The 25,483-nt window shown below is 39.9% G+C and overlaps 1 protein-coding gene across 1 annotated transcript in view; it reads right to left on the bottom strand.

The window, feature by feature from the left end:
- Positions 1-2,720: 2,720 nt before the first annotated feature.
- LOC111859710 (RIMS-binding protein 2-like) overlaps positions 2,721-25,483 on the bottom strand; it is a 66,905-nt gene continuing 44,142 nt past the window's right edge. Inside the window, exons 10-25 of the mRNA XM_072701475.1 lie at positions 24,829-24,929; positions 24,651-24,721; positions 23,738-24,538; positions 23,450-23,601; positions 18,258-18,566; positions 16,396-16,566; positions 15,417-15,530; positions 11,917-12,993; positions 11,612-11,717; positions 6,870-7,039; positions 5,800-5,968; positions 4,714-4,817; positions 4,506-4,577; positions 4,316-4,408; positions 3,411-3,445; positions 2,721-3,209 (exon numbers count right to left, since the gene is read on the bottom strand). Coding sequence (XP_072557576.1) covers positions 3,413-3,445; positions 4,316-4,408; positions 4,506-4,577; positions 4,714-4,817; positions 5,800-5,968; positions 6,870-7,039; positions 11,612-11,717; positions 11,917-12,993; positions 15,417-15,530; positions 16,396-16,566; positions 18,258-18,566; positions 23,450-23,601; positions 23,738-24,538; positions 24,651-24,721; positions 24,829-24,929 — 3,543 coding nt within the window. The 3' untranslated portion in view covers positions 2,721-3,209; positions 3,411-3,412. The remainder of the gene's footprint in view (positions 3,210-3,410; positions 3,446-4,315; positions 4,409-4,505; positions 4,578-4,713; positions 4,818-5,799; positions 5,969-6,869; positions 7,040-11,611; positions 11,718-11,916; positions 12,994-15,416; positions 15,531-16,395; positions 16,567-18,257; positions 18,567-23,449; positions 23,602-23,737; positions 24,539-24,650; positions 24,722-24,828; positions 24,930-25,483) is intronic.

Below are 25,483 nucleotides of genomic sequence, written 5' to 3'. Positions count from 1 at the left end.
ACATGTTAGGTATCCGCTGAAACTAAAAAGTGAACACTCTTTTGCACTGTATGTCATTGAATGGATTAACCATACATACACATGGTAGCAAACTGTCAGCTCTTTTGCAGATGGTACGTATAAAACATAAGGCAGAAACCAGCATACATACATTCCCATCATACTCCATTAAGTGGGTGCATTAAGACTAACAATCATCACTTAAGGCTAAAATCCATTAGCTTTTTAAGCTTCAGCTTCTAAGCATCTAATACTGAGATACTAGTTTAAATAGTTCTGTAAAGCAGGGATGTGCCAGAGAAGCACAGATAGTACCCTCCTAGCGGTTACAGAAATTTACTGAGAAAGAGTTATCGAGAAGTAGTTCTTTTCATTAAGAAAAACTGTCAGCAAACCTTTAACAATATCACAATAAAATGATTTTCTTTTTCAGCCATACAAATATTCATTGTGTTCTCTTCACAGTTAGAAAAGCACCTCATATTGTCAGGAACTTGATTGTATAATGTTTTGCAAAGGTATTAGCTGCACATGCTGCAAAAGACTTAAAACGAGAATCAGGGCTGTCCAAATAATAGCATTGTATTTCCCAGAAACCCATGTCACCCCCCGCCTATCTAATACTTACTCCTCGCACACCCCCCAGCCTCTACAATTTCTAGATGTACTGGATGGACTAACTGGAGATATGAAAGCCAATAAATGTGTTTGTACTTGAATACCAGGAGTCCTAGTCCTTGCATGTACCTCTGAAACAACACCTGCTATTTACTGCACATTGCACTTACATGCCAGTTTACACAATCTTTTCCCACCAATTAGGTTATTACCTGTATTTCTATGTTTTTATGTCCATGTCTTAAAGTGCCACTTATATTATGAATATGTCTTAATATTTACATTCTATTTAGTTTTCTTTTGCACTATGACCAGCATTTTCCGTGACATAACAGCTGTGTAGTCATTTAGTTACCAATTACATATCTATTTGCTATCAGAGTTTGTGTACCCAGAATGTCATCCAAAGACATAAATTGCATCAATCAGCCATTTCAGGCTCATATCACAAGACTCAGTGCCATTGTGTTTGGGTAACAAAAGATGCATGTACACTTTCGTTGACTTGCACAACTGCACTGACATGTCCATTTTGCAAATTAAAAAAATCAAACAAAATGAACATAGTTATTTATAGTCTACATGGTATACATGACAGATCAAAGTATTTGTAACTCTTGGCTCTATCACTTGCGAGCAGAAAAAAAAAATTATGTTGCGGACAGGAAATGGGAGTCCAATGTACACAATTTGGACTTACAGCTTCACCAAATTTGAGCCTGTTATTACACCGCTGACTAGGACTAGAGCTAAATGACATAACTAAAGTCTCCCACGGTAAATTTCGCTAAGTGAGGGCAGAGGGATTCACTTTTGATAAATTACACAGAATGAAAATATTGCAATATAACAAAAATATTATTACAAGCATACCTTATACATTCTCCCCACCTCTCCAAAAAAACTTGATAAAGTAAAATTCCCCCACAATAATTTGCACCCCAACATATTTTGCTGACCGGATATCAGAATACTACTGATAGAATTTGCGAAATGGGGAGGCCGGCGACAAAAAAAAACAAGAACAGCATAAACTATATTATAGAATATTCAGAAAATCATTTTGTGCCCCACAGGTCAAGAATTACTGACTTATATAATGTTCCTAGGAGGTCTGAAAAAAGATCCACGGAATAAGTTTACACGGCAGATAGCTGTGTTTACAAGTAGGTGGCTATAGCCTCCATTTCACCCTCTGCTGCAATTCCAATTTTAGGGTGATTTGGGGTCTATCATGGAAGATTTGCAGGTGTAGATTTTCATCCATATAATGTTCTTGTGAAGTGGTAATAAGATCCTTCAAAAATCAAATAGAGCAATTAGAGTAATAATAACAAACAGAGTTATCCTGTTCACTAGGTTAAGGTTCTTACTTTTGTCTTTCCTGTCAGTATGCACTGTTGTTTCAGTTTTCGTGTGATTTGTCTCAAAATTTTAACAGTCTTAATCTATACAATGTGTCTACAAAGTTTGGAAAAGATCAGACAATTTCTGAGTTATCATACTGGCTGAGGCTTTTCTTTTCTTTGTCATCACTATGCAGCACTGCTTCAATTTTTGGCTAATCTGCTTCAAAATTTGATCACTTTAAGTTTGTCATCCATATCATGTGCATTTGAAAAACGTCAAATACTTTTAGAACTACGGTGTTCACAAGACCAAATGTATTCTACTGCTTCCATTTTCTTCCTTTGCTACCACGTTGCTTCATTTTTGGGGCAATTTGTTTGAAAATTAAATCACGTGTAGGTCTCCATCCATATAATGTTTGCATGAAGCAGTAAAGAGATCTATCACATACTTTTTGACCTATCATATTCACAATTTCAAATGTCATCTACTTTCACACTTCCCATTGCGGCCACTAAGTTTTAAATTTAATTTTTTAAAATTTTTCGGTGATCAGTTCCAGTTCAACACACAAACAACCCCCCTGCAAAGTTTGAAAAGATCCATCAAATAGTTTTTGAGTTATCACCTTAAAAAGAAAACATCTGAGGCACCCCAAAACTACCTGTCCCAGGAACACATTTAACAGCTTCTCACAGAAAAACATAAGAAGAACATAAGAAGAACATAAGAACTATACAAACTATAAAAACAATGAGTGTTTAATTTCTTGACCTTAAAAATTCAACCCAGTACTGTAATCATAACAATGGACAATAGTCCCTGGAGATAAACAAGGCCATACTGGCAAAAGAGCACCCAAATGTGCAATATATGAAGATGTATGCTGTCCATAAGAACATAACAACATAAGAAATTTAAAAATGAGAGGAGGCCATTCGGCCCATCAAGCTCATTTGGGGAGAACTTAACTGGTTTGTCATATTGATAACTACTAGCTAGAGACTTCTTCATCTGAATCAAGTCCCTACAACTGATACTATCAGAAGACACAAAAACCAGAACAAAATTCCAGTTCACACAAAAACCTACATACTAACAAATCCATGGAGGACGGAGGCCCCAAGCACCCAAACCAGAGAATGTGCTTCAGGATCGAGGAGAGCCACTGAAAGCTGAAGAAGTTTTGCTTGAAATTACTCCATAGGGGTTCTGTCTTTCATAACCAATGGAAGGCTTTCCTGCAGTAGAGATAATGAACATGCAGGCAAAGTACGGGTTTTTGAGATTTTCTAACACTTTCTTATTCCATCTATTAAGCAAGGGTATACATGAGGAGAGTACAGCAATGACAAAGATTAGAAGGTTACCATAGACTATATGAAACTTAAGTTAGGATACCTAGCTTGCTAAATACAATGGCTCCGAACAGTAACACTTACATTTAATGCTTATAATGCACGGTCCTCCTGCATCCCTGTTATTTCCAAACAAAGGACAAACAACAAGGAAAAACATGTAAACGACTGAAAGAAACCCAGAAAAAACAATCTAAGTGATGGATTTAGTGGCCTAATGCAAATCAGTGAACATAAAGCTCTGAATATTTCAATAGTGACATGAAGCTTTGTATATCTGTGTATTGTGTTCCAACTAATTTGTCATAATTAGCCTTTCCCCACCCACATGGGGTGACCAGATAATTCATATCAAGGAGGACACTTTGAGCTACTTCAGGTTTTACAAACTTAAACTGAAAGGCACCTGTGCTTGGCTAAATAGATCACTTCTTCTTGCACTTTGACTGGTTTGTTTCCTTGATTGAACATTAGTGACACATGCATGAATATAGAGACTAACCAATCAGCACACAGCAAGAACTCAGTGCTTAAGTCAAATCCAGGTCCTTTTGAGTGAAATGGTAGTTTACAAATTCTGTCCTAGCTCAAAGTGTCCTATTTGACATGGATGATCTGGTCACCCTATATTCACAGTACCTAATTATCCCCCTTGATTATTTTAATGAATGTTTAGTGATATTGATTTTTTGGGACTGATACTTTGACTAGGCATAAAGAGTTTAAATACTTTGAGACATATCACTGTAAAAATAGTAGGCTCTAATGATTCGGCTGATCAGCATTTTCATTGATCTTTTACTGTTTGATGAAGGTTAGAGAAGTATAATTTCCCACAAATTAAATTTTAAGAACTTTGGCTCCTTTGAAATTGTAATGAAAATGTTTCTTCACCATTGGAACAATAAAGTGAATGGACTGTATTTAGCATTTATGTAGAAAACCAGACATTGTATTCAATGAATATACAAAGATAAATTTTTGCTCACCTTCCCTGCCCCCCAACACTCCTCAACCTCAGTCTCAGATACAGCTCGGAGGAAGTTAGATGGAACTAGGCCCCGTTGTCCATTCAGCTCTCCCTGAAACAGAGCTCCATGCTGAATACCCAATCATATTCTAGGTTGGTCAGTCCAATCACACACAAGTCTAGTCACACATTTTGGATTCCACACTCACATAGAAAAACCCATCACTGTCCAAATTGCCAAACACCAACACAGTGTCCCCTGCTTTGAAGGTCAGCTCAGCCTGCAGAGAAATACAGGCTGATTTGCATGATGGAGTAGTGTCTTTGTCAGCCCTGCCCATAGTGGTGTTAGTGGATGCTGATAGCTCCACCTAACAAAGCACATTTTATAATGCCGTTAGTCCTCAAAGCCATTACCTCAATATCAATGTTTGGAGAGCTTTGCCGAGGATCGTAATCGAAGATCGCCACCATCCTGCAGGGAGTTTGGTCCTTAAGCTTCATAGCTGAGTGACGGGAATCTATGTGCAATGACAAGTCAATCAGCCTGGTCCTTTTCACTGAAATGGTAGTTTACAAATTCTGGCTTAGCTCAAAGTGTCCTCCCTGACATGGATTATCTCACCTCAACGCGCAACTTAACACAGCACTGCCTCTGTGAACATATCCTGATTACATGCTTTATATGGATGGAATTTGTTTTGTATGATTTTTTTTGAAATACAGCTTCAGCTAAGAGTTTGTTTTTTAGTTTGGGAACAGGGTTGAAATTTTTAGGAAATTTATTTTAGGAAATTTAAAAATATTTTTTTAAGTGAATTCACGCAAGTATTATGATTGCCATATTTTCTTCATGCCAATACAGATCTTATCAAATGACATCTGAAATATGTGGACCTAATTTCTGTGTATTTGTAAGACACAGTGAGGTCTGCATATGGAGGCAGTGTCATGGTCTTGGATAGTTTTGGGTTTAGGGAGGAGGACCGGCCCAAATTAAGATGTTCCATTAAATGGTGGGTACAAAAGCAATGGAAGACTGACAAGCAAAATCCACAAAGAGTGTGAAATCCTCCCTCATGCTGAGGCAGAACATAAAAACACAGGTGAGCCTGCGCCCACAGCATTGCCCATGTCACATTTCACTTCCTGTGTTAAACAGTCGCCATTAGTCCTCAAAATAAAATTACCAATTTTTAATTCATTATTATGTGAAATCTCATCTTCTACACTGTAAAAACTGCCATGTGCCACATTTCAATTCATAAGGTTTTGCACTTCATAGCACCATTGTAATCAGGCTGGCACAGATTTTCTGACTGAAAAAGTTCAAGTGCTCAAAAGTAAGACTTCTGCAAAAAATAAAAAATTTCCCATTGCCACTAATGGCATAAAATAATGAAGGGGAGGCTACATAAAATTCCACTGGAAGATTCGAAAACAACAAGGTGGTGGACTTTACGTATATTTTTGGGTTTGTGTGTGTAAGAGAGACAGAGGTACCTGATTTCTCCATGGGGACCTCTGCAGGCAGAAAGCCACATTGCAGTAGCTGCTGTCTGCTCTCTTCATCCCCCACCTGAACCTCAGACACCATGTTGCATGGAATATAGCCAAAGTGGCCATTTGATTCTCCATAGTAAAAACCGTCAGCATCTTTATCTCCATATACCTAATGAAAATGCACAATCAATGTATCACATATTAACATGGGTTCTTAAAATTATTCCAGGGGCTGATTTACTACCATATACCAAAAGAATATTTGCATTTAGCTGATATTCTTATTCTTTTTATCTTTAAAGATAAGGACCTGTTACTTAGTTGAGAGACGATGTTTAAAACGAAGCAATTGTAAGTTCCAGAAGTTGTCCCACTTGGCTGCAGTCAGTTTATACTCCACCCCTGCAGACGCCGGTAGATCTTGCTCTACATCACGTCAGCTGCAGACTGATCTAAGCCTAAGTCGAACGCATCCACAGATTCGATTGCTTAGCCTTGGTATCCCAGATGTATAACTCGTATTTTTAACCTCGTATTTTTGCATGTAATATACATTAATAACAAATATTATTTATTATATAATATTATTATTTATATAATAATAACAGACATTATAATTGTATAATCATGTAATGTTTGTTAGAAATGTATATTAAAGCTGTTAAGGGATGTTAGGATGTTAAGGTGTACTTGCATGCTGCTTATGAATGTTCTGTGAATCCATTATAAATGCATTATGAAGGTGCACTGCATGTTCTATGAATGCATAATGAATGCATTATGAAGGTGGAGTTAATGTAAAGCATTATCGAAAAATATTATGTTGTATATTTTACCCAGATTGGTCTCATAGTAGTTATGATAATTTCTCAATACTTACAACTGCTAACCAAGAACTATACATAATCAATGATTTGAAAAAATATTACAAAAATCATATTTGGAGGGCAAAAAGTGCACAATTAAAAATAGCAAAATTATTCATAATTTAATTTGAGTAAATGAACTGCTAAGAAATATGCATTATTTTCCCTGTTCATGTATTACAGCAGAGTAGCAAACAGTGTTACCTGGATGATCTGTCCCTCCATGAAGGGCAGCTCTTCATCTGCGGTATCCGGGTTCGGGGACATGACAGCAGGTTCATAAGGAAATAAAGCCACAAAGATACGTGTAGGATTGTCTTCAAAGAGCCCATCCAGATCTCTCCCAGCTTCTGGGGCTGCCAGTCTCGCTCCATCTGGTTGTAAATAAATAAGTATGTCATCATGCCGCTTCAGACCTCACTGTTAGTGGCAGGTGTTTCTTTAAAGCAAGGACCTCTTATGAATTTTATGTCTAGAACTTTCATTACACATTTCCCTAGGTGTCGGTCATTAACTTCCAATAAGTCCTAAACTATCTGAGCGGCTTTCGAGCAGCTACATGTTCACTTGGCTTTATGGCAGAGAAATCATACAGGGACATTTTTTGGGCAGGAGAATATAACTTAATTGTAAGATGATTTGTGTCTAAATATGTATGTATCCAAATTTGTTCACAGATACGCTACCAAGATCAGTGCTTGAAGTGAGGAAAAACAGGTGCCGGTATTCCACTTGTTATTCAGCATCAGGAGCTGGTATTCCACTTGTTATTGCATCAGGAGCTGGTACTCCCTTGTTATTCAGTACCAGGAGCCGGTACTCCCCTTGTTATTCAGCATCAGGAGCCGGTACTCCCCTCGTTATTCAGCATCAGGAGCCGGTACTCCCCTTGATATTCAGCATCAGGAGGCGGTACTCCCCTTGTTATTCAGCATCAGGAGCTGGTACTCCCCTTGTTATTCAGCATCAGGAGCCGGTACTCCCCTTGATATTCAGCGTCAGGCGCCGGTACTGCCCTTGTTATTCAGCATCAGGAGCCGGTACTCCCCTTGATATTCAACGATAGGCGCTGGTACTGCCCTTGTTATTCAGCATCAGGAGCCGGTACTGCCCTTGTTATTCAGCATCAGGCACTGGTACTGCCCTTGATATTCAGCATCAGGCACTGGTACTGCCCTTGTTATTCAGCATCAGGCGCTGGTACTCCCCTTGTTATTCAGCATCAGGCGCTGGTACTCCCCTTGTTATTCAGCATCAGGAGCCGGTACTCCCCTTGATATTCAGCATCAGGAGCCGGTACTGCCCTTGTTATTCAGCATCAGGAGCCGGTACTGCCCTTGTTATTCAGCATCAGGACCCGATACTCCCCTTGTTATTCAGCATCAGGTGCCGGTACTGCACTTGTTATTCAGCATCAGGACCCGATACTCCCCTTGTTATTCAGCATCAGGTGCCGGTACTGCCGTTGTTATTCAGCATCAGGCGCCGGTACGCCCTTGTTATTCAGCATCAGGCATCGGTACTGCCCTTGTTATTCAGCATCAGGTGCCGGTACTCCCCTTGTTATTCAGCATCAGGCGCCGGTACGCCCTTGTTATTCAGCATCAGGCATCGGTACTCCCCTTGTTATTCAGTACCAGGAGCCGGTACTCCCCTTGTTATTCCGCCTCCCAAGAGGAATTTCGCTTTATTTTAGTTAAACGTGGTTCAGTAGGAAGTTATTCTCAGGTAAGTAATTGTTAATTTGGTTATTTTAAAAGTTTAATTTCTAAGGTTGCTATCTCTGACCCTATCGGATACTTTAAAAAGTTCCGTTTTAACGCAAGTCTTAATTTAGTGTTTTATTGTACTCGGCACTTTATTATATTAACTATATGTTAATTAGTTATCAGGTAAAATCAGGTAAAAGTTAAATATGCTATATAAATATACTGGGATGGGAGAAAAGTACGGGATCATAATGGGGCCAGCTCAGTGTTGTGTTTGCAAGATGTTTGCCCTTCTGGATGTTTTCGTCCAGTCGGACTTCATCTGCAAGTGATGTAAGTTAGTGGACTCACTCATGGTCAAGGTTCGTGACCTTGAGGAGCAACTGACTCTCATCTGACACAACAAGGAGTTAGATAAGAGAGTTTATAAGCCTTTTAGGGAGACGGTGTCTATGTCAGAAGTGGGGAAGGGGGAGAATGAAGAACAGATTGGTTGATAGAGTTGGGTGAACGTAGGTCATAGACGTAGAAAAGGGCGTACACAGTTTACAGAGGCGGCATCACCTGAAGTGACTGTGTCTAACCACTTTCAGGTGCTTCCAGCTTTAGAGCTTGTACTGCCCTTGTTATTCAGTACCAGGAGCCAGTACTCCCTTGTTATTCAGTACCAGGAGCTGGTACTTCCCTTGTTATTCAGTACCAGGAGTCGGTACTGCCCTTGTTATTCAGTACCAAGACCTGGTACTCTCCTTGTTAATCAGTACCAGGAGCCGGTACTCCCCTTGTTAATCAGTACCAGGAGCCAGTACTCCTCTTGTTAATCAGTAGCAGGAGCCGGTAGTCCTCTTGTTAATCAGTACCAGGAGCCGGTAGTCCTCTTGTTAATTAGTACAAAGGAGCCGGTACTCCCCTTGTTATTCAGTACCAGGAGCCGGTACTCCTCTTGTTAATCAGTAGCAGGAGCCGGTAGTCCCCTTGTTAATCAGTACCAGGAGCCGGTACTCCCCGTTGTTATTCAGTACTAGGAGACGGTACTCCCTTTGTTATTCAGCACCATGTGTCACTACTCGCCTAACTATTCAATATCAGCAGATACTGAGAGGTGCTGGTACTCTAAAGAAAAAAATAAAGAGGTGCTGGTGTTGCATACCAGTGAATACCGGCCCACATCAAGCACTGACTAAGGTCTAAGAGGAGGCAATCAGAGCAGCACAGACAAAGATATTGCTGCTCAGGGTCAGCCCAAGGCATGAGTAAGCTAATTAGTATTTTGAGGCCCAATGGCCAGCAGGGCCCTATATGTATTAAATAAAATATTTATATTATAATGCTAGGCTAGGTAAGAAGAGCATGTACAGTGGTCCCTCGTTAATCGCGGGAGTTACGTTCTAAAAATAACCAGCAATAGGCGAAATCCGCGAAGTAGGATTCTTTATTTATAAATCGAATATTTTCGTAGTTAGAGCATTGGAAACCTGTTTACGACCTTCTAAATACGTTTTTTTAACATTATTAGAGCCCTCTAGACATTAAATAACACCCTTTAGTCACCATTACTTTATGACTACAGGACATGGAAGCAGGAACGGGGAGATGAGGAATCAGGACTGAAGGGTTCATTTGGAATCACTCCAAATGCAGGACACAGGAACATGTAACATCAAAATGTCAGTGACAGACCTGGGGTTATAGACACTGACGTGGACTTCAAACTGAATCAAATTGACAAAACAGCTGGTCACAATCGGGGTTGCATATGTGGTTAATAAGGGGGCGTGGTACACATGTACAAGAGGATTGGACAGGCAGGTCATGACAATTACTCGTATTACCCAAAATATTAGAAAAAATAATAGAAAATAAGAAATATTAGACGTTATAAATATCATATTGTTATTATTGTACATTTAATTACGAAGAGCAAAGATGCTTCCGATGCGTAGCGATGTATCATTTTCATTGTCTCGATCAACCTTTTAATCAATAGACAAAAAACCGTGATAGAGTGATGTATGTCATTTTTCATACCATTATATTGTCCAAATTATGCGTGTCTTCATGTAATCAGGTTCACCACATCTGTGCCTGTTCTTTTATGTGGGCCACTGATTAGAACTAGGGCTAAGTGACTAAAATCCTCCCTTGATAAATTTTGCTAAATCAAAATACTGCAATATAATTGTACCAAGTCCATATTTTCACCCTTACAATGTGTCTGCAAAGACTGAAAAAGATATGTTAAATACTTTCTGAGTTATCATAGTAACATACGTGTCTGAGGCTGCACTTCTCTTTGCTAACATTATGCAGTGCTGCTTTAATTTTGGTGTGATTTGTCTCAAAATTTGATATAGTCCAGATCTTTACCCCTGCAATGTACAGTATTTGCAAGGTTTGGAAAATAGCCATCAAATACTTTTAGAGTTATTATGCCCACAAAACCAAGTATTTTCTATAGCTGACCTTTACGTCCTTTGCTATCACATAGTGTGGCTGTTTCATTTATTGGGCAGTTTGTCTCAAAATGAAACTAGGTGTAGACCTTCATCCATATAATGTTTTTCTGAAGCAGTAATAAGATCCATCAAATATTTTTTGCTTTATCACATTCACAAGGTCAAATATTGTCTCCATCACCCTTCTCTTTGTGCCACTAAAGTAGCATTGCTTCAGTTTGGGGGCGAGTTGTCTCAGAATTTGACCATTTCCATTTCCTGACCCATACGATGTATCTTAAAAGTTTCAAAAAGATCCTTCAGATACTTTTTCAGTTATCACTCTAACAACATCAAGTGTCAAAACAGTCCCTTTCTTTGCTATGATTATGGTGTGCTGCTTCAATTTTGGGGTGATCTGTCTCAAAATTGAATCAGTTTCAGATAGTTGGAAAAAGGTCCAGAAAATATTTTTCGAGTTATCATGCTAACAGTCTCATGTATCCGAAATGGCCATTTTCTTTGCTCTCACTTTGTGATGCTGCTTCAATCTTAGGCGATCGGTCTCGAAATGTACAGTTCTAATTTGTCATAGAGACAATATGCCTACATTTAAAAAAAATTAATTAGAAAGTGTCTGTGGCAGCACTGGGGGGGGAGATCAGTCCCAAAACTGTATGTATTCCACATCCGAGGAATATGGCAACTAGCTTGATCAAATTTTGCCTAGGGCCTCAAAATGGGTTGGGCCGGCCCTTTTACTACTGCTTGGGTATCAGCTTTGGATCTGTTATAGACTGACCTTTAAGCCGCCTGGTTTTTGTTCGCACTCTCATTAAGGATTGCCTCCGTCTTTCCTGGGTGCAGCTTACTGTAGCCCATGATTTGCCTTCATTGCTGCAAGTGTCCTAAGAAACACAAAGTCCCTTGGTTACATTTCTCTATTTTATCCCTTAAGGAAGGCTATATCATTTTAAGGTCTCTTAGTTGGAAATAGCAAATCATTACTAATACATAAAAAATGAGAACTGGTTAGCACATTTATGATACTGTTCAAACCACTGCTTTAATCAAAATGGGTTGCTTAAACAATGAAATCAAACGTACCCTTTGATAGTTGTCTATGATGCTCTGACCCTTCATCGCCTGTTCAAATTTGGCACATTGCTGGTATGATTCGTCTTCTGTCATATTATGGTGTTTATCCACATAAGAGCCCTCTGTCTTTGAGGCACCCATTCTTACTCTCCTGTGGTGATGCTGTGGGATACGGGCTACCTTGTGCTCAAAGACTTTATCAGACAGCAGCTGTGGTTTCTTGGCCCTGTAGGTATCTGTGGTGAATTTATTCAACTGGTCAGAGCAGCTCACAAACCCCTGCAGCAATTTTGATTGTCCACCCTCCAACCACCATTCTGAAGACATCTTTTCTACAAAAACGTCAGCTGGACCACCAAGGACACTTTCGTCATCGTCTTCTGTTCCATACTCCAAGTTAATTTCCATTCCTGAGCCTTCACTGGCCCTGGTTCTTATAACAGTCTTACTCCCTAGGTACTGGTCTGATGAATGCCGAATGGGGGACATTAGGTTCTTCTGCAAGACAGCATTCCTCAGTTGGTCTCCACCCTTGTGTGAGCTTTCCACATGATAAGACTGATGTACCCTTTCAGGTGCCTTAAAAATTTCTGTGATAGTGGCATTAACATTGTTATCTGAGTCCTCTTCCTGGTAGCTGATACTTTCCACAATATCTGAGTAATGTACTCTGCGCTCTGGTTTGCTCTTAGCATGTAGGATTCTTCCACATCTTCCACTTAACCTCTCACCTTGGTCTCCATCAATGTAATGCCTAGGTTTGGAAGTGACATATGAAACCTCAGAGCCTTGGGGTTTGCTGATCCTTGGAAGACGATCACCTCCTACAGGCCCAGAGTTGTTGTTTGAGTGTCGGTCTGGTGGTGATGCCATGTTCTTGGAAGCAATAATTTCCTCCTGCTGTGGTCCAACTTGCTGATTCTGTGCAGAGCTTGGCCGTGGTGGCTCTACACATTTTTTTATGTTGTCTTCCTCCTCCGTTCCTTCAGAAATGCTGACGAGATGTTTCTTATTTTGAGCTTGCCAGGGTAGCCTCATAAGTCTTCGCAAATGTTCCTCATCACTGTCCGTCTCATAGTGGTCTGGCTGCGTGTGTAGCCATAGGGAAAGAAGACAAGAGATTTCATGGAGTGGAAAACACACCACCATTAAGGAGGAAAAAAGCTAATGATTAAATCCCCCAGAATGAAACTATTATTTTAGATTTTTATGTTTATTAGTAGTCATAAATATCACTTTACTTGATGGGGCACTAATAAGAACATAAGAACATAAGAACTATACAAACGAGAGGAGGCCATTCGGCCCATCGAGCTCGCTTGGAGAGAACTTAACTAATAGCTCAGAGTTGTTAAAATCTTATCTAGCTCTGATTTAAAGGAACCCAAGGATTCAGCTTGCACTACGTTAGGAAGACTATTCCATACTCTGACTACACGCTGTGTAAAGAAGTGCTTCCTTAAATCCAGTTTGAAATGTTCTCCCGCTACTTTCCACCTATGGCCACGAGTTCTTGTATTTGAACTAATGCTGAAGTAACTATTATCTTATAGACCTGGATCATGTCCCCCCTCAGTCTCCTTTGTTTGAGGCTGAACAGATTTAGCTCAAATAACCTTTCCTCGTATGACATTCCTCTAAGACCAGGAATCATTCTTGTGGCCCTACGCTGCACCTTTTCTAAGGCCGCTATGTCCTTTTTAAGATATGGTGACCAAACCTGTACACAATATTCTAGGTGAGGTCTCACCAAGGAATTGTATAATCTTAGCATTACCTCTCTTGACTTAAACTCCACACACCTGGATATATACCCCAACATCCTATTGGCCTTTTTTTATTGCTTCCCTGCACTGGCGAGAATGAGACATGGAAGCATCAACATACACACCAAGGTCTTTCTCATAATCAGCTACCTTTATTTCAGTAGGTCCCATAAAATACCTGTACTTTATATTTCTGCTCCCTACATGGAGTACCTTACATTTGTCTATGTTAAATTTCATCTGCCAGGTGTCAGCCCAGTCACTAATTAAATTAAGATCCCGCTGTAACTGCTGAGCCGCTAGTTCAGTATTTGCTACACCACCCACCTTGGTGTCATCTGCAAATTTCACCAGTTTACTGTATATATTGGTGTCTATATCATTTATGTAAATTAGGAACAAAAGTGGTCCTAAAATTGAACCCTGCGGTACCCTTCGTAATAACTCAGTTACTATTGTTAGTATAGTACAAATTATGAACAAATCATGAACAAATATATTTGCTACTGCAGATAAAAGATGTCACAATTCATTAATGATGAACAAACATGAGAATAGTATTTCACTTGTGTTATTCATTACTTGTTCCTTCAGTAATTCCTTCAGTAGTTCACAAAGGTTTACAGAATTAACATAGTAACAAATACAGTAACTTATGGAGATAAAACATGCATCATGATTCATTAATGATGAATTAACATGAGATCAGTATGTAACTAAGACTTAGTTTGCGGTTAATTAATACATATGTAATTGTATAATACTATATTATTTGTGCCCGTCAAGTAAAGTGTTACCTAAAAATTAGCAAAAAAAAAAAAGATGCCTCTACTTTGTGGAATACAAATCTTGCATCTTCAAAATAATAAAACACATTGCTGCCACCTACAGACTCAGAAGTACAATATTCTTCTTGGGAATATTTTCTTTAAGTATATTAAATTTTAATTTCAAATATATCAACAGAAATACCTGCAAATACTACGATTATTAATTAGGACTGAACTCTAATGAGCAGGACACCCCAGCAATAATGAATTACTACATATAAAGCAATTAAAAATGTATCTTATTTCTTATTTCACAATTTTAAAACAAGTAGGTTATCATAACTGTGTAGTTAGCAGAATAACTTAAAGCAGAATATTACTGAGTAGTACAGTATATGCAGCTGAAATATGAAAGCAACTGTTGTGTAAGATTAGTAGGAATCTTTTATTTGCCATTTGTGCAAGTACATTGGAATTATTTTTTAGTTTTTGCATATCCCATCTTGCTCTTCTCTGAAGCATGCATACTCATACAGGTGAGACGGAAGGGTCAGCCATTAAAAAGGTTCACCTGGAACATGTTTCAGGGGTTTAAGACCTTACTTAAGGCTCCAGCAGAGATGTGGCTATTATGCCAAGGAGGGGATTTCAGCCAGCGACACTCCAATCACTGGCACCAAGGCCTCACCCACTGAGCCGCATTACAACCAAGCATGGTTAAGAATGTGAACTTGCAACTAGGTCTTGCCTTAGAATAACGGATGCAGTATTGAGCAAATGGAACTGCTCTCATAAAATACTAGGGCCTACAAAAGATGGTAACAATCAGATTATTGCAAAGAGCTACAACTTTAAAGATATGTCAATTTTTTATTAATGTAGGTTCTGGATCAGCATAACTATTACTGAATAAATGGGTATTAAAAAACGGAAGACTGATCTGGCAAAAATAAACCACATTGTAGTTATTTACCTTGCAACTAGCTCCACCAGACTCTGGGTTGTCAGAGTAGGGTTCCTCCTCTTCCTGGATGTCCGGGAGAGGGGGCATCTGCATTTTGCCGCTCTGGTGTTCTCTTTTAGAAGACTGAGTCAATAGTGATTTTCATGATGCAAAGAAGCCAATGAGGCTGTACAAGGGTTTGCAGCCTTTCTTAAATGAAAACACACCGCAGCTACAGACCCTCTCCAACTAATGCTATATCACATAAGTGACTAAGAATTAATACTTGTAATATGTTTTGCTTAGTCTTTGAATATTTTTTATGTTGTGTAAATTGGGAGATTATACAGAGCTTTCTGGATGATTATACTGACATTTCGATGATACGTTTCTGTACACCCTCGGCAGCTGCTCTGTGGACCCCTGGGGGGCGTAGTATACCCCTGGTTGAAAACCCCCTGCTCTAAACAAAGTTGACCTTTATATTTTTTCCAGTTTTCAAATTCAAAATCAGCATTATAGTTGATGCAAGGTTTTAATAATATATAATTCTAAACTAGTAAGGGTTTATCCTTATTTGCATCATTACATTTAACGCAACCAAATGAAACAAAGGAAATACTTTAAGACATGAATAAGTATCCATGGTAAAGCAAAAGTGATCTAGTAGAGCTTTGTCTTTCAAGGGATTCTTGGCAATTTTTGCCAGACAATTAAACGATTAAGTGACAAGAAGCAGTCCACAGAGTCCAGTGACTGTTAATCTGACATCATGAAACCATCAGCATCTCACAAAACACCATGCACTCACTAGTGGATCCTTGTGTAAGATGACCTACAGGCAGTGAGCCAGTACTGGCCAGTACACAGTACCGCCACCTCTTTGTTTTTCTCTTAGTGAAGCAAAGTACAATCTGCTAGCACGGAATAGCCAGGGCAGTACCAACACCTGATCTTCCCATACAAACACTGCCTCCAGATGGGTGCATGGTGAGATGAGGGAGCCTACCTTCAGAGAAATGTGTTCTGCAGACAGTTGTGTGGAACAGCTTGTGTTGGCTTGGGTGATGTGCATAATTTGGTCCGAGGTCTCCGAAAGATGGTTCAACCGCTGACTTCCTTGGTTCTTGGATGATTTCAAAGGTTCTCCAATAGTAGGGGGCAAAGGCTTGGCACTGCCCTGCAGCCATGGGGTGATACACACTATAAGACTAATTATTGAACACAGACAGATAAACAATGATTATGACCTTATATTAATATAACAAAAGACATTATGTAAGAATTAAATGTAAAATGACTTAATACAATAATAAATGTAAAAATAGTCCTGAAGGCCTACAGCTGTTTGAGCAAACCTCAAATGAATTTCTATACTAAAAACAAAAAAACCTCCATGACTGTCTAGTCTTTTTATTTTTTTTATTTTTTATGACTTCTATTGAGATTTCAAGTTTCATTGAGTAAGCAGCGTGTGTGTGTATATATATATATATATGTTTGTTTGTTTACAAATTTCATTACCTGAGAATACAATTGCTTTCATTGACTGCCATCCAGTTTACCATGTGTTTATCATGCCTCATACCATACATCTGTTTTATATATTTATCACAGATGCAGGTTTTTATTCCAAATGCAACAACATTAACAAAATTCCAGGTCATGTAAATTACATCACCTGTTCAAAAGTAGGTGGACACCCCTTCCAATTATTCAGTTTAGTTTTTTTTAGCTAAGCCCATTGCTAAAATGAACATAAAATGAAGCACACAGTTATGAAAATCTCCATAGATAGACCTTGATATTGGAATGTGTCAAACTGAAGAGCTCAGTGACTTTGAACATGGTACCATCGCAGGATGCCACTGTTGCAACAAACTAGTCCATCAAATTTCTTCCATGTGTCAACTTGCTCCAGTCAAGAACTGTCTTTGTAAAGCAGAAGTGTTTAGAAGCAATCACAGTACAACACCAAAGAGGTTGGCCATACAAGCAGACAGAGAGGGATGACAAAGCGCTGAAGTGCGGGGCATGTAAAAATTGCCTTTCCTCAGTTTGAAACTAGCAAATACACCAAGCATTGACTCGACTAGTGTAAAGTACGTTGCCATTGGACTGTGGAGCAGTGGAAATGTATCAAGACAAGAGTGAAGAATCAGGCTTCACTATTTGATGCTGTGACAGATAAATTTGGGTTTGGCAGATGCCAGGAGAACACTACCTACCTCAGTAAATAGTGCCAAAATATAAAGTTTGGTAGACGGGGCATATTGATTTAGGGCAGAGTTTGGTTTAGGCCCTTTAGCTCTAGTGAAGGGTGACCTTAATTCGTCAGTGGTCAAAGACATTTTAGCCAACTGTGTGCTTCCAACTTTGTGACAAGAGTTTGAGGAAGGTCATTTCCTGTTCCAGTATTACTGTGCCCCTGTGCACAAAGCAGGAGCCGTAAATTCATAGTTTTGCGACATTGATATGGAAGAACTTGACTGGCCTGCACAGAGCCCTGACCTCAATTCCACTGAACACTCTGCGATGAATTGAAAAGCCGACTGTGATTCAGACCTTCTGACCACAACATCAGTGCCTGACCTACTAATGCTCCTGTGGCTGAATGGGCTCACATTCCCATAACCACACTCAAAAATCCAGTGGTAAGCCTTGCCAGAGGTGTGGGGGCTATTATAGCAGCAACTCCATTTTCGACATGCATGGTATGGTGTCCACTTACTTTTGTCCAGGCAGTACATGCGCTTTATATCTTTTGATATTCAGTAGAATAGTGTCCATATCCAACTAATTAGACTGAAAATACAGTATTAAATAGGAAGTGAGGAGTATGATAAGAAACCAGTTCACATGATGATGTACCTCTGGCATGATACCACTCTCTCCGTGGATCATTGAGGCTTGATCCAAGGAATTGGCAGGGGCTCCTAGTGGTGGGTTCCGAAGGAGCGTGGACACATTTCTTACAGGCATTTCCAAGTTTGGATCCAGAGATACCCCATGTCTGATGGCTGAAAGAAGCTCTGGCAAGACCTGAGCAGGCACTGAGTCAGCAGATTCCCCAAGGGGAGACATGGTCCGCACCGTCAATTCATACGCGCTTTCCAGGAGGTGGATCTGAGACTGACCCAGCAACACGCTACTGGTTGTTGGGGAGGAAACCTCCATGACCTGAAAAACCATAGGCCTGTGTTTTCTCACATGAGATAGCATGTAGCTCATAGCAGTCAATAGTTTCATCCAATTCTCATTTACAATTTACCATTTTGTAGCACAAGAGAACTCAAGAAAACTGAGGGTGAAAAATAAAACTAGGAAAGAATTTTAAATAAATACAATTTCTAAAGGCTGACTGGCAAAGCACTACCAGGAATACCTGTAAGTGGTGTTCATATGGGGGTCAGAAAATGCTGCAGGGGCCTCATTTGTCAAATGTTGCATAAAGTTCATTGTACAAACGAAAACAGAAAACTGCATACACGCAAATAAAAATATCTGGTTTATTAAACCTGGTACATACACATATGTATGCAATTTGCCCTTGACAAATCTTGTAAATGTGTTTGTGCATGAGATCCTGCCCTTTTACCATGCACAAGTAACCGTAAATAACCAATGCAAATGAACTACATGCAAAAAAAACCTTTCTGGCTGCAAAGTCTGGTAATAGTTTCTGTAAATAAATGTTTAATAAACAATTAATCATTTATCTAGCAAGTTGATCCTTACAAGAAACACTGCTGGTAGCATCATAATTAATTATTAAGGTATGTAAATACAAAAATTAAACGATAAATAAAAGAATTAAGTAATAAATGTGTATTTTGAATCTTTTGCATCGGTAAGAAATGTTTGCTTCTGGTTTTGTTCAGGTCACATGTACGACACTGCAGCGGAGAACAATGTGCTCATAAAAATGTGCATAGCCAGACAATCGGTGTATTTCAGGTGCTGAGATGTTATGCACGCTGAAATTGCTTTGTAATTTAGTATTGCATAATAGGCACTTGCCAGTTTGTTCTATTATTATAATAATAGTGTTAATAGTATACTAGCAGCAGAGCATTCAGTGGAAGCTCAGCTTAGCTCTTCTTAACCTTGTCGAATTCTCGGCAGCTCATATGCTTGGAATGTGCTATTTGGCTTACTCTTATGTAGCTTTGGACAAAAGCATTGGCTAAATTACATGATTATATGTAAATGTAGTGCTGTATCACGATTCTTGTGATACCTCTGAAATGGACATGGTGGTCACATTTGTAACCAGTTACAATAAAATATCACCATATTGCCCACCCCTATTAACAGTGTATACAGCCATGGAAAAAATGAAGAGACCACTCTCTCTCTCTATATATATATATATAAATATAAAATAATTAGCATTTCTAAATACTGGTTTAATTGGTCTTCTGCTGGCAGAAGGGTATGCTGAGCAGCAGGTTGCTTCCAGGTTCAAAATTTCTAAGACAGTAGTACCCAAGAGCAATTTGAGGAGACTCTGGGAATGACCAGAAACCAGCCAGGTAAAGGGTGGAAGCAACTTTCTAATGTCAGAGATGACTGTTAACTTATCCAACAGTTTCTCATGAATTGTAGGATGACATCAAGTGAACTTCAAAAGGAACAGGAAACATTAAGTGCAGGTGTGAAGTGCACTGCTAGGGTTAGCAAGGAAGAAGTCTTTCATTAATAAGAAATGGAGAACAATCAGGCTGAATTTTGCAAAAAAAATAAAAAAATCACACACGCACACCCATAAATTAAGAAATTAGTGAAACAAAATACTGTGCTGTGATCTCTTAATTTTTTCCGGGGCTGAAGATCATTATAAACCTGCCAAATTTTGGCTAGAACCCTATAGGCACAGGTGTTTGAACTGTATGAAGGCATTGGAAAATTGGTACATAATTTTCAAGAATAGCAATGACTGACCTGACATGACCTGACAAAGTTTTGGGAACGGTTGAAGAAGCTTATTCTGATTAAAACAAAGATGTTTTTGTAGATCTGAAAACTTTTGGCAGTCGACAAAAGATGCAGTGAAAATAAATGAACAATTTCTAGTACATCAAAAAAGTTTATAATTCGGACTCCTGTTCATTATACCCGTAAAATGCTATGCTTTGCCTCCCTAGGAATGAAGTTACTGCTGCAATCTGCTGCAGGTACTGCTCTCTCTTATTTCACCTATACTGGTAGTTTGCAGTAACACAACATTATCTCCCTGTGTTTGAGTGGTTCAGTAACTGTTTCAAAACATTATGGTGGTTTTATGCAGAGTACATTTTTCATGTTCTCTGGTTGACTCAGAAACCCATTCCAGTTTCAGAAGCCATAACTAATTGAAGTGTCATTGTTGTTTCTAATTTCTTGCTTTACAAGCAGACAAGAGGAAAATGAGTGGTGTACCAGTTCTTATTAAAGGCTCTCCTCTGTAGTCCAAACTGTGTATGATGATAATAGCCAGCATTGGCCCAGTCACTGGAGTCCCGAAATCTTCCTTACATTTTGATATGAAGCTGTAGTTCTCATCGCAAAGGCTGATATAGTTCCTCTGTCTTTGCTGGGTCACCTGAAGCCTAGTAAATTAACTAAAGTCTCAATTCTGTCACAATTTACAATATCAAATAATATCTACTCCACAATTTGAATCATGGATTTTAGCATTGATCACAATACTGTGCTCCTACAGTATAAAATGGAAATCAGTGTTTTGATTGTTATACTGATTATATTGTAACAACCGGCAGGCCCAGGCAACACGGCGGCAACAAGCAGATGAGGCAGCTTTGCTTGCACTGAAGTGCTCCTCATTTGCAGCCTTTAAAAGGACCAAACACAAACAACAAACTCCAAGGGGTCCCGAGACAGACTGGCCACCGTGCTGACCATCCTGATCACTCCGGCAACACACGGTGGGCACACGCACACCACTATTTATAACTCGTAGCATTAAACACTACACACAACATTACACTAAGCACACTAACAGCACAATAGATGGCTGGCTCCAGTCCAACCTGTTGCACTACTTGACGGCTACAATATTAACTACAAAGTGTTTATGCTGGATACCTTTAATAAATCTTAAATTAAAAAAATATTGGAAAGTATTTTGTTATTTAGTCTCAATTTTCTACAAGTAAGCAAACCAGCCTAGTCTGTCTCCCAATAGTTGATGCGAATAAATAAGAAACTCTTGGGCCCTATTTTAACAGTCTGAAGCACAGGGTCTGAAGCACATGACACAAGTTCTTTTACGGTGTGGCCAACCCACTTTTGCTAGTTTCATGGTGGAAAAATAATCCTAGCATCAGGCCCCTAAAGGATTCTACCTAACTCCTAATTAGTTATAGGTGTGTTTGAGACATAATATGGTAAAAACACCAATCACAGTGTCATCTCCCATTCCCTTTAAAAGCTGTTTCCTCTGCAGAGAAGCGTTTTCTACTACCTGGCAAATTCTCCATTATAATAGCTAGATATTATATTTATAATTAATTATTGGGTCAAAATCCACACAAAATCCACACTCTCAATAAAATTAGACTGGTTACCCTCCATTTGGACCACATGCACCATCTCCCCTTCTCCTCCAGTTTGCAGCCTTGGTGTTACTTGTGACTCAGCCCTCTCATACGAAGCACACATATATTCCATATTGAAAACAGCTTGCTTCCTTCTTCACAATGTTGCATGGCTTTGAGTCCCTCATTCGCTAGCCATCTTGATTGCTACAACGCACCACCTGCTTGTATTAATGCTAAATCTCTCCATAAACTCCAGATAGTCCAGAACTCTGCCGCTCGCTACCTCACCCACACTCGCTCCTACCAACACGTCATACTTCAGAGCCTTCACTGGCTCCCTATATTAGAACACATACTTTTAAATACTTCTTCTAACATTCAAAGCTCTTAACAATCAAACCCTGTCATATCATTCTGAACAGTCTTAGATTCCCCCTTCTGGCTCTCTCCTCAGCCCCTCCTCCAAACTCCACAGCTATAGTAACTGCGCATTTTCTTGTTTAGCTCCCCGACTTCGAATCTCCCTCCCTACTGCTATTCGTCAGTCGATCTCGGCCTCTGATTTCAAAATCAAACTAAAATCCTTTTTGTTTGCACCAGCCCAAGTTTTAGCAGGTCTGTTTTGTTTTGCATGTTCTGAGTTTTTGGTCAAGTTGTGGCTAGATTTTTCTCAACTGACCTGGTTGAGGACCGAATTCGTAGAGTTAAACGTGTCTCGACCCATACAAGTTTTAGAAGGAACAGTCAAGTTCCAACATTTCGGTCGAAAAAAAAATTGACAGGCCTGTTCAATGTCAAGTTCCATGATTCTACTGTATATGATTTGTTTGGAAATCTGCCCATGAACATTCATACAAAACTGAATCTTTTTATGGTGGGTGGCATGGAGGTGCAATGGTAGGTGTTGGTTGCCAAGTGTATGGATGATGGCTTAGTGTATTATGTAGAGAGTGGTCGAGTTTAATAAAGTTCAGTAAGAAAAGATTAGTGGTTCAGCTGTTCCCTTATTGCATGACATACATGCTCACTAGCTTGATCCTGGTGTCGCCACCTGTTGGTGATGCTGGCATGTTCTGTTTATCTGCAGTTCCCTGCTTTACAAAGGCTGATGCCTTTTCCTGATTTGTCCAAAATGTTGCATATGCCTGCCCCTGAGTTTCTGTAAATACACACGGTTTTCCTGTCACGTTTTGTTTGATAAATTCCATACACACATTTTGGGTGTTGGTATGCAACTTTGATAAATGAGGCCTCGGGTTTTTAATTTACAGTAAAAAGAAAAAAATCTGCTGATGGCATAAGACAGGGTTGGAGTGGAATTAAATTTCTCCCCCACAGCCCCACCATGAATTTTGCTGAGTGACTTGGTCCCTCACAATAACTTTTGCCAGCCCAGCCATCAGTTTGAGGTGAAGTCCCCTTTAAAAATCTTCTGCTAATACCCTCACTATACCTAGAAGATGTAAGTCTGGAAAATGGTTGGATGGATGTATGATGGATACGGCTCTTAAATATTCTTACTTTTTGTTTGTCTGCATAAATGGTATATCCTGTTACATGCACATTGTTAGAAGTTCCAGCTGAATCAACCAAGACAGGCAGCCATTTAACGAGAGCAATGCCTGGGGATGGACCGATCTGCAACCGCACATTGCTTGGGGGTTCAGGAGGCCCTGTGTTTAGGACAGGAAAAGCATCACTGAGCGCTCATTTTAATATCCGGCTAGGAACTCTAACAGAAGCCAGATACAAGTACAGGTGTCTGAATCAATAAAGCCACTTAGAGGAGCCGTCTGCAGCATTTCTTACCTGCCATTAGTGTGGTAAAGGTGGTGTTAGCATTCCTGTGTTCCCTCTGATGTGGAGGTAACTCATAATGTGTTTGGGGTGAGTGACACTCCACTTTTACACTGTAGCTCTGGTTTGGTCGGAGGTTGACGAGGCAGAGTGAGTAAGTTCCCGCCTTGACCAGATGCCAATAAGCTCCATTCAAATATACCGCATGCACATAATTACTGTTGCTTGGTAACCACATGAGGTTGGCCGAGGTAGAGGTGATGTTTTCCACCTTTAGCTGGGTGGGGGCCACACACACATCCCGCCCCACTAGGAAGGTACAGCGCAACTGGTCTGAGGTGCCCTTATCTGTCACACTTTGCACAGAGATGCGATACGTCTTCAGCTGGACATCAAGGCGCTCCAGCACAGCCTTTGTCTGTGAGCCAAAGGACACATTCAGTCGTAGTTCTTTGTCCACATAGATGTTGTAGCTTAATATGTCTCCCCAACCAGCAGGCACCAAGGGTGGATCCCAGCTAATGATGATGCTTTTGGTAAGCTGCTTGATGACAGTTAGCCTCCTGGGATAAGGCACTGTGTCAGCACTAGCTTCTACTATGTCATTTTCAAAGGCCACATCAAGAATATCTGCACTAGGGGCAGACATGTTAGTCTTCACAGGACTGTCCATTCTTAAGCACCAGGGATCCTGGGAGTAGTTACTGAATAGGGGGCTGACTGCTGGAGGATGCATACTGGACATGGTTGGTTGTACAACAGGATCCACAAATGTGGATGGGACCCGTCCTCTATGGGCATCTGCTAGTTCACCTGCAAAACAAGAGATGATAAGGCATCAGTGTCTTGATGGGCAAACTAAATTATGATCAGTATTACAGAATAGTGAGGGCACCATTATAAAAGCCTTTATCATTATCCTTACCTACATGTGCTCCGGCAGTCAATGGGAGCTCCAAATCTGGGTTGTCGTTGGTACCATCATATGGATTATAACTGCAGAAAACCAGAGTCTGAATGAATTATATTGCTTAAAGGTGTATGTTGGAAAGAGCAAATTACAATTTTAAAATAGCTTAATCTAGTGAGGTTGGCTTACTTGCCTGTATCTGCTAATGAAGACCTGAGGTGGGCCTCTCCTCTCAGCATCTGGGAGCAGAAGAACATGGGTATTTGGCTCCTCCAGATGCAGGACAGAATGTGCCTAGAGTCAATAATCAAGAGCAAGCCATTATTTTAATGAAAGCTCATTGAATCTGTAGCTTGCTGCCCTAGATCTGAATTGCTCTTGGGGTCCAAGGAGAGCACTCACCTGTCAGAAACTTACTGCATCCTGTAACAAGGATGCATTTATTGAAAATCATTAAAATTGTAATTGCTTATGTAGTAGGAGGAGGAAACGATAACAACGGGTGTGTTATTAAGCCCTGGGGGGTGAGTAGCCAATAGGAGAGGGCGCTCAGACTATAAGGGTTACCCTAGCACAGATGCGCTATGCTCCTTCTCGGCGGTTATTGTAATTGTTGGATTCCCGGTTTGTTCCGGGATTAGTGGTCGGGACATCTTGTACCGGGGGTTCAGCCCTTGGGTGGTGTAAATGGTCCAAGCTGCGACAGGACGCCTGATGCTGGGAATAATGCAGCGGGGTTTCTCCTAAGGTGTGAGTTAAATGTTTCGCCTGGTTTGTAGGTGGGTAGATGGCGTTACCTTATGATTAATTAGCCCCTTACCTTACTGTTTTGTTACTATAGGGTCCCG

The sequence above is a fragment of the Paramormyrops kingsleyae genome, chromosome 17, assembly GCF_048594095.1.
Source record: "Paramormyrops kingsleyae isolate MSU_618 chromosome 17, PKINGS_0.4, whole genome shotgun sequence".
In the NCBI taxonomy this organism is placed as follows: domain Eukaryota; kingdom Metazoa; phylum Chordata; class Actinopteri; order Osteoglossiformes; family Mormyridae; genus Paramormyrops; species Paramormyrops kingsleyae.
The sequence above is the reverse complement of the archived record's forward strand: the minus strand, read 5'-3'. Positions and strand labels throughout refer to the sequence as shown.